The sequence below is a fragment of the Gigantopelta aegis genome, chromosome 8, assembly GCF_016097555.1.
Source record: "Gigantopelta aegis isolate Gae_Host chromosome 8, Gae_host_genome, whole genome shotgun sequence".
NCBI classification, from domain to species: domain Eukaryota; kingdom Metazoa; phylum Mollusca; class Gastropoda; order Neomphalida; family Peltospiridae; genus Gigantopelta; species Gigantopelta aegis.
In genome coordinates, this window is record NC_054706.1 from 72,916,734 (window position 1) to 72,927,008 (window position 10,275).

Here is a 10,275-nt window from a genome sequence, read left to right on the forward strand (position 1 = left end):
AGAAGAATGTAGCTCAGTGAAAGTAAAGAAAATCACATGCAAACACCAGAAGAATGTAGCTCAGTGAAAGTAAAGAAAATCACATGCAAACACCAGAAGAATGTAGCGCAGGAAAGTAAAGAAAATCACATGCAAACACCAGAAGAATGTAGCTCAGTGAAAGTAAAGAAAATCACATGCAAACACCAGAAGAATGTAGCTCAGTGAAAGTAAAGAAAATCACATGCAAACACCAGAAGAGTGTAGCTCAGTGAAAGTAAAGAAAATCACATGCAAACACCAGAAGAATGTAGCGCAGGAAAGTAAACAAAATCACATGCAAACACCAGAAGAATTTAGCGCAGGAAAGTAAAGAAAATCATATGCAAACACTATAAGAATGTAACACAGGAAAGTAAACAAAATCACATGCAAACACCAGAAGAATGTAGCGCAGGAAAGTAAAGAAAATCACATGCAAACACCAGAAGAATGTAGCTCAGTGAAAGTGAAGAAAATCACATGCAAACACCAGAAGAATGTAGCGCAGGAAAGTAAAGAAAATCACATGCAAACACCAGAAGAATGTAGCTCAGTGAAAGTAAAGAAAATCACATTCAAACACCAGAAGAATGTAGTGCAGGAAAGTAAAGAAAATCACATGCAAACACCAGAAGAATGTAGTGCAGGAAAGTAAAGAAAATCACATGCAAACACCAGAAGAATGTAGTGCAGGAAAGTAAAGAAAATCACATGCAAACACCAGAAGAATGTAGTGCAGGAAAGTAAAGAAAATCACATGCAAACACCAGAAGAATGTAGCGCAGGAAAGTAAAGAAAATCACATGCAAACACCAGAAGAATGTAGCGCAGGAAAGTAAAGAAAATCACATGCAAACACCAGAAGAATGTAGTGCAGGAAAGTAAAGAAAATCACATGCAAACACCAGAAGAATGTAGCTCAGTGAAAGAGTGATCGCCTGAGGTGCAGTGGGTTATAGGATCAAACCCAGTAGGTATATTTTTCCGTCTCATATACACTCAAATGTCGTTATCTCAGTGTTGAAGGGACTGGACCAACATGCTCGAGATATTGGTAGCTCGAGATAAACATAACAATTTCCTGATGAAAATTATCCCCAACTTAAATTTATGTTTGCAAACTTAACAACACTAAACAGTATGGTCGTTTTTGTATTTTAAAATAACCCTCTTTTTTTTTTTTTTTTGAATGTTTTCGTGCTGACATAGTTATTAAGTTTACCAAAATGTACCAACATACAAGAGAACACTAATACAAATCAATCACTTCTCGACGTGGCCTTTGATTGCTTTGCAACTGTGGCTTTAAAGTCCTGTCATAACATAACTTGTGATCTGGGCTAAACCTGCTAGTAGGTGGTCAGTTTTTGTTGTCATTTAGATCCAGTTTCTCACAACATCAAGAGCATATAAAGTCTCCGCCGTAGTAGGTCGTTTCACTTGGTCAATGGTGTCATTATTATCAGTAGCATCATTGTTGTCTTCGTCGTCAGGTGTTACGGTTCTTGCACAGATTATTGTGTGAATAATGTTGTCATCAGTCGTGGTCTCATGTGTGTTCAAATGGTCGTCCAAGTGGCAATTGGTATATGCAGTCTGCTTAATGTGGTGTTGTCGTCTGAGTTGTCTAAACTGTCTGGTTCTGGCTGGTCATCAGTTGTACCAAACTATGCGTGTCGGAAACAGTTCTTAATTGTTTTCAGCGTTACATTTCCCCATGCCTGATTGATCATGTGTAAAGCATTGTGCACACTGCAGATATGCTTCTTTAATTTTGTCAGTATTTTTTATGCAGGTAGATGGCGTGTTTGATAGAAAGAGAATTGGTTCACTACTTCTGACTTTGATTTTATATTCTGCTCAACGGCACTAATTGCTTCGAAATTCGTTTCTATCGTCCTAACAATTTCGTTTGACGACCGTTGTTTTATTTTTTGTTTGTTTGTTGTTGGGTTTTTTGTGGGGTTTTTGTTGTGGGTTTTTTTTTTTTTTTTTTTTTTTTAATGCTAGATTTAACAGTCGTGGCACATTGGGTGGTACTTAAAAAAAAAGGAGTGTGTCTACTGATGAAGATTAATCCAATGACCCAACCACCTCAGACCAAGCTAAATACCACCCTTAATATTAACCAAATATGGTTGTTCCAATAACTGAGGTGAAGTAACTATAACAGAAATACACCTGGTGTGTGCCGTGTGTGTAAATACACCTGGTGTGTGCCGTGTGTGTAAATACACCTGGTGTGTGCCGTGTGTGTAAATACACCTGGTGTGTGCCGTGTGTGTAAATACACCTGGTGTGTGCCGTGTGTGTAAATACACCTGGTATGTGCCGTGTGTGTAAATGTTACAGCGCTGGCTCTGGGTCAGCAAACCTTTTTGCCAAATGATCTACTGAAATTCAAAAATTGCAGAAAGTCCAGATATTTTCTAACAAAATATTAATTATTTCATGAAATTATTTCGCCAAATTAAAATAAAATTCGCCAATTGATTTTGAAATTCGCAGTTGGCGAATTTGGCGACTGCCAGAGCTAGCCCTGTGTTAGCAAATGAAAAGTATATTTATAATTATGTTGTGTTTGGTTTGTTTCTGTAGAAGAATTTGTCGATGGATGAGCTCTTGGACTGGCATCATCTGACTGGGCAGTCACCAGACATCAGTCCGGTAAGCATACAACGAGCCTCTGGATCCATCAGTTACAAAGGTTTTTTAAAACGTCCTACCGTACAAATTTATTCTGTGAACCTTAATATGTAAATTATTTAGAAGTTGCCCAATTAATAAGTAAAATGCATTTTGCATTATTCTAAAAATGCTTGTAACCCTGAGAAGTAACAGTTATGGAGACGGGCTCTAGTGTATTTTTAGTGATATTTCCTTGTTTCAATGTCAGAGACTCGGCGGCCCAGGTTTTCTAAGCTATCTTAGCACTACGATATAGTAAACCATCATAGGATGTGGCATTCACCATTGTTATATCATAGCTTACAACGGTTTTACAATATCATAGTGCTAAGATGACTACGAAAATCTGTAGGTTGGTTCACTGTATCTTAATTTTATTCAAATGTGGTACAGGTTTGTAGATTAACCAAACTTGATATTCATTTTCACAGGCTCCAACTAGAATCTGCAACTTACAGAGAAAACATGTCAGCAGACCCATTAGGCCTAAAACAATAATTACAGTACCTCCCGCCATTTTCATGTGATAATTTCTCGGACCACATTTATTAGAAATGTTGCCTTTCGATGAGTATCATAAACTATGTATATGCCTATGCCGAGTGGATTCTCTTTCTTTTGTCAAACTTTGATTATGCACTGGGTTTCTTTTTTCATGTGCACTGTTTTTAGCACTGCATGGAACACGGAAAACGGACACATAAAAAAAATCATGTGGTTAACATTATGTGTGGTGCGGTGTTTGGTAAACATACCCATGCCAGATGAAAAACCACACACTTGGAAAAACAGCCCGAATTACAGTTTTGTTCACATTCAGTACACCACATTTGAATGTAATTTGCTTTTGTTCCTCATTGATTATATCATACTTGGCAGTTTGAATGTTATTTTTTATTTTTTATTTTTTCAGGCATGGTGCATCTCTAATACAGAGCATATATCTTTCATCTTTTGGAATGAAGTCAAATCTTAATTACAGTAATTTAAAGCTAGTATAACAATTCTTTAAGTAAGGTTGTAAAACTTAAAGAACTTCACCATTATGAAATTTATTTAAATGTATGTACATATGTAAATACTCAGTTTCAAACTGATTAAAACAAAATATCTGTATAGTTTTGTGTTTTGATGACTTTTGTTTCTTATTTGTTAGTCATTTGTTCACGTTATTATGAACCAGCATAATTTTTTAGAAAGAAAATAAGGTCACATAATACTCAATATCAGTTGGGAGGAAATTAAATGGCCACTTAAGATGAAGTGTCCACTGATCACAGGTGGCTGTTTTTCAGTAATCCGATTACAGATCCTTAGGTAGTCTTTTTATTGAGAGGAGGATCACATCAAATGCTGAAATTTTTTAGATTTCCTTGAGACTTTTTGTTTTGTAATGACAGATTATAATTTGAAATATAAGTTGGATATAAGTCTGTAGTTTGAATTTGTCTTATAGAAAAAAAAGAAATGCACAGAGATTAAACTGTGTAGACACCATTGTACTGTCGGGGGGGGGGGGATGTAGCCCAGTGGTAAAGTGCTCGCTTGATGCGCGGTCGTTCCAGCCAGTGCACCACGACTGGTATATCAAAGGCCATGGTATGTACTACCCTGGCTGTGGGGTGGTGTATATAAAAGATCCCTTGCTGCTAATCGAAAAGAGTAGCCCATGAAGTGGCGACAGCAGGTTTCCTCTCTCTATCTGTGTGGTCCTTAACCATATATCTGACGCCATATAACTGTAAATAAAATGTGTTGAGTGTGTGTCGTTAAATAAAACATTTCTTTCCTTTCTTTCCATTGTACTGTCATAACTAAAAACTGCAATATCTACATCCCAAGACTTCCCATAATGTTATAAATAACAAAATTAATTAACGTCTAGATACTTTCAGCATTTTTCTTTTTATATAGTATAAACTATTTTCCCAAATTTGAGGTTTTGCTCCAACATTAATTAGGGGGGCAGTTGCTCCCCCTCCCACCTCTCTGTCTCTTAGCTTATGCATCTGTGTGCTGACACAAATTTCCGATCTTGCAGCAGATGAGAGAAAATTTGCTATGTTTTGACAATGCCATACACATATTTCAGATCTTGCAGCAGATGAGAGAAAATCTGCTATGTTTTGACAATGCCATACACATATTTCAGATCTTGCAGCAGATGAGAGAAAATCTGCTATGTTTTGACAATGCCATACACATATTTCAGATCTTGCAGCAGATGAGAGAAAATCTGCTATGTTTTGACAATGCCATACACATATTTCAGATCTTGCAGCAGATGACAGAAAATCTGCTATGTTTTGACAATGCCATACACATATTTCAGATCTTGCAGCAGATGAGAGAAAATCTGCTATGTTTTGACAATGCCATACACATATTCAGTATGTTGGGCCTTATTTGTTTTAGTCTGAAAACCACAAGTACACAGATGAAAAAGAAATAAAATTTCTGGAATTCTGGATTTTAACAATAATGTAATGAATAAAATACTCACACTAACCTACTCTTTAAACCCTACAGTGTTTTTCAACATTTGTGCCTATTGTTATTTTTCCCCCTTGTTCCTACCTAATAATAACTCAGATTAATAACTGAAGAAGAAAGTACAGGTCATCTTTTTGAGAGATTTGTAAAATCCTTGCTGTCCTTAAAACAACACAATGTGGATGTTTACTATCCATGTGAACGTTTTTGGAGTAACTCTTTTGTGAACATTTAGGGTGGTGGGGTTCATTTCAACTAGTGGCCCACGACTGGTATATTCAAGACAAAGATGTGTTCTGTCTGTGTTGGGGAAATTACATACAAAAGATCCCTCCGTGTTGAATGATATGATCACCTTATACATGACAACAGAGGTCTGTTCAGGAGGGCGAGCGATCGCGGTTGCTCGCTAGACTGGTGTTTGCACCTGACGTTAGAAAAATGTGATGTGATACAAGACAATAGTACCAGCAGTCAAACTGTTCGCGAGCACACAGCCTGAACATGCTACTTGTTTCTTCTCATTTTGTAGACAAACTGTTCATGGGCATCGGAAGATGGCAGCAACTGGAGTGGCCCGTTTTTGTATTAAGTCAGCTTTCATACAGGAGGGGGATACATAATGTTGACAGTTTGGAATGGGCTCGTGCCCCTTACCCCAACTTAGGATTCCTGTGTTGTCACCATAACCAGTCTTCTTTGGCTGTAGAAAGCATACCGACGCTCACTTCTCTGGGAAATAGTCTTAACACCAGTGATAGCTGTAGTTTAAAATATATAGACGTGTCTTTAAGGCTTATTCACTAATAGTCGATCTGAGGTAACCTGTCAGGTAAATCCTGTTTGGCATTACCAGCGTTTCTCGTTGATCAAATGAAATGTCATCTGGACGTACACACATTAACACTGGCTTTGGTTAGATTTGAAGTCGGCATTCAACACAGTGCCTTCAGGCTTGACATGGGTCTTCTGACTGTTTGCTGAACGTTATAGTAGCATTGTGCTGAAGATTCTAACATTCTGAAGAAAGGATACGGGAGATTTCGGTTCTTTAAGGAGTCTGATTTTGTGTAAGAATGTTCAGGGCTTAGATTGTAGGAGAAAGGGTCCGGATACGGCATGTCTGCAAAATGGGCAAAACGTTGTTGGCCTTAGATGGCAAGGAATCACGTGTCGGACTATTTAAAGTTCATGATTTCTAGGAGCAATTGTCGTGGATATGCTTCAAACCATCTTAGAATTAACTTGTGCCACAATCACACACCTCATGTGTACAAAAAGCAGGACCCGCCCTGTCAATTGCCAAATTTGCCAAATAATTTTTATAAAATAAAATGGTTACAACATTTAGTATTTGCCAAATAAAATATTCTTTAAATGAACTACATTTTAATAATTTTTTTAGGAAATACTGTACATATGTATGAAAAAAAAGAAGAAAGAAAAAAATGGCTAAACCAAAATTTGTTCCAGTGTGAGCCCAGAAAAAGATGTCAACAAGTGGAAGGGATCCGTTATGTTTTCCTTGCTGTATGTTGACGTTTATTCGTGACATTTAACTGCAAATGGTCGAGTCTGTAAGCAATGAAAGTTTGTTTTGTTCAACGACACCACTAGAGCACATTGATTTATTAATCATCGGCTATTGGATGTCAGATAGTTGGTAATTTTAACATATGGTCTTAGAGACGAAACTCGGTGAATGTTTTCATTAGTAGCAAGAAATCTTTTATATGCACATCGCACAGACAGGATATCATACTACATACAACGATCATTGATATACCGGTCGTGATGCACTGGTTGGAACGAGAAATAGCCCAAATGGGTTCATAGACGGAGATCGATCCCAGATCGACCGCGCATCAAGCGAGCGCTTTACCACTGTGCTACGTCAGGCCCCCGTAAGGAATTGAAGTAACGAATTTGTGTGCGTTTGTTAATTAGTGTATAAATAAGTGCATTGTGTGGAATTCATGGGCGGATCCAGGAAATATTTTTAGGGGGGGACCAAAAAAGAAGGGCACATTGACTCGTCAAAAGGGCACCTTACTACAAGTTTTGATATTTACAATTAATATGAATTCCTATAGTTCTACGTCATAATATACTAGCAATAATGAAGTAAATTGGCGTCACTCGCGTTAGAACCTCAATGGGGCCCCATTGAGACTCAATAACACAGACACATATCTGCAAGCTTGCGCATGTACACAAAAATCTTGATTTCATTTATCTACAATATAATTATTGTTTACTTAAAAAAAAAAAAAATCTACAAACAAAAAGGGCACTTGGGACATTTTGAGGGCACTTGAACAATTTTTGGGGGGGACGCGTCCCCTTGGATCCGCCCATGGAATTGCGCGTTTGTCTACTGGTAGGAAAATATTGGATTGTTCGAACGCTGGTTAATTTAGATGCATAACAGATCATGTAATCCGGTAAATCGGATGAAAATATATGTAAAAGAAAAATCGTGATGTTGAAAGAAAGACATTATATATATATATATATATATATATATATATATATATATATATATTATGTATATATTATGTATATATATATGTATATATGTGTATAGTGAAATGAAAACACGCTTTAATGGATTCACATTTAACTGTTCTTTATCGATCACGGATATTATTGTATTTACCACTGTACACTGAATAGCCTGTGAACTTCATGCTTTGATCAAATAAATAAGTACAATGAGCCTATTAACTGTGTTATTTATTATATTATTTACAGCCACAATTTAGTAATATCAATAGACAAATGTGGCACTGTATAGGAATGATCGTATAACTATTAAATTTAATGGATAAATGTAGCATTGAATGAGACTAAAGGTGTGCAAGTCCATTAGTCGTTTATTTGTGGGATTCACTCGTTAATTATCTACTAATGTGAAAAGTAAACGAAAGCATGTTTATTCTGTTCGCACTAACTAGACTGGTGTGTTGAAAATTTATTTAAGGTTATATTTGTAATATAATAAAAAAATTTTTTAATCCCATCTAAAATTAGTAAGATTATGTACTTTCCTTTAAAGCTGTCGTGACCTTTCTGCATTTCGAAGTTTACGAAATTATTTTGATATTGATAACACACTAAAAACCGTCAGCATATGAGATATATGGGGGAGTGCCTAGTGGGCTGCAACCCTTCCACGACTAGGGGATTTAGTATATATTTTTTCCAGGTCAGATCCTAAATGTGGCCTTGTGAACAAATTATTTTCGACCTCCCTACCCCCAATCTCAGTAAAGTTATCACGTGTGCCAATGATAATAAACATCTGGTGCAAGTCTATGTTCTTGTTTCTAGTGCTGTTTAATACGACGTGCTCTTCCAACCATGGAAGCAGTAGCTCGGCTTTGTTAATCTGACACTTTTATTTCATTAACTCATAGATGTCGGATCAGTCACGTTTCGTACATGTTCTAACGTAAAAATTAACGAATATTGAAAAAAAAATTCAATTGACCAACATTAGATCGATATTATTGTTAGCATTTAAAAAAAAAAAAAAAACAGTTTCATCAGCAGTTTATTCAAGAACATTCGAAATACAAGACGGAATAGTGAAACAAAGTTGTGGACTATAAATTTATTTTAACAAATTACTGTGCAATGATGATGGACAACGATACTATTTTAGACACCGCGATTACGCATTTTGAAACCATTTTTATTGTCATTTCCGTTGTGATGCTGCTAGTCATTTGCTTCGGAAATGCCCTGACTCTCGTGGCGGTTTGGAGAACCAAACAGCTCCGAACAGTCGCCAGTATATACATTGTCTCCCTTGCCGTGATCGACACGATGATCGGGATTGGCCAGTCAATCCGGAATTTTGTCTTTCTGTGGTCACAAAACGTGCTTGACGATCATCTGGTTTTCTGTGCATTCATATTGATCTTCCTGCCTATCCTTGTTTCTATTTCGGGATTTTGCATGGTCCTTATAGCCATCGACAGATACATCTTCATTCTGCACCCTCTGAGGTACGAATATCTCCTGACGCCAAAAAGGGCGGGAATTGCAATCGGAACCATCTGGGTGGTCGTTCCGACAATCTGCTGTAGCAGCGTTCATCTGGACTTCCGGAATGGTTGCACCAACGACATGCTCACCAGAAACACGCTTTATGTCGTCTTGGGCATCATTTTCTTTGCGGTGATTTCCATTTCTATAATATTTTTGTATACTCGAATTCTGATCGTGGCCAGACGACACATTCGCAACATACACTCGAGCTCGTCGATCGAGAGGAACGCCATCTTGGGTCCTCAGAAGACTTGGAAGCTGATCAAACACTTCTTGGTGGTCTTTGGAATCTTCTTCGTCTGCTGGCTGCCAACAATAATAAACAGTGTAATTAGTTATTTTGGAGAAATGGAGCCGTGGTTCTTGATTGCCAGTTATGTGCTTATTTTACTGAATTCTAGTACTAACTTTCTCGTGTACGCGTGGATGAACAGATTGTACAGAGAGGCCTTCAAGAACCTACTGTGTTGTAATCAGTCAAGCGTGAGTTTTGATACCACAACTGGAACAATACAGAGGACTGCTTGGTAACTCGAATAATTTGTGTTCTGACCATACCTTGTTCCTACTTGAAGAAATTAGTTCATGCGGCGAGTGTTTGTTCTTTAAAAAATTGACAAAATTACACAGAATTTTAATTTGCCATATCTTATTCACATGATAATAATGTAATAAAAGTGGTCCGGTAATGTAATAACTGCTTTAATTATTTATGTTAATACGTTTAGCTCTTTCAGTTTTCTTTAGAAGGCATGTAAATCTAAACGACAAACCGTTATCCACAATTAACACCGTATCGTTGCACAATACAGAATCGAATAGGTATTTGGAAAAATAGGGATTGATTCATGAATCTCTGTCTAGTGTTCTCTACGACAATACATCATTGCACCGCCCCCCCCCCCCCCCCCCAAAAAGGACTGCCACTCCAGACTAGGTTACTAAATCAAAATGAGCACAGGACATTGGAGTAAATATAACTGTGATGACATACACTAATGAATCACTGTGGTGATA

At 37.2% G+C, this 10,275-nt stretch overlaps 2 protein-coding genes across 2 annotated transcripts in view; both read left to right on the forward strand.

Annotated features, from left to right (window-relative positions):
- The window catches only part of LOC121378963 (DNA repair and recombination protein RAD54B-like), a 43,642-nt gene extending 39,822 nt beyond the window's left edge, over window positions 1-3,820 (forward strand). The window contains exons 25-26 of the mRNA XM_041507373.1: window positions 2,620-2,688; window positions 3,623-3,820. Coding sequence (XP_041363307.1) covers window positions 2,620-2,688; window positions 3,623-3,685 — 132 coding nt within the window. The 3' untranslated portion in view covers window positions 3,686-3,820. The remainder of the gene's footprint in view (window positions 1-2,619; window positions 2,689-3,622) is intronic.
- A 5,013-nt stretch (window positions 3,821-8,833) lies between these two features.
- Window positions 8,834-9,897, forward strand: LOC121378302 (histamine H2 receptor-like). Its single transcript, XM_041506411.1, has one exon. It carries the CDS (start codon window positions 8,842-8,844, stop codon window positions 9,787-9,789), a length of 948 nt encoding a protein of 315 aa, XP_041362345.1. The 5' UTR covers window positions 8,834-8,841; the 3' UTR covers window positions 9,790-9,897.
- Window positions 9,898-10,275: the final 378 nt, after the last annotated feature.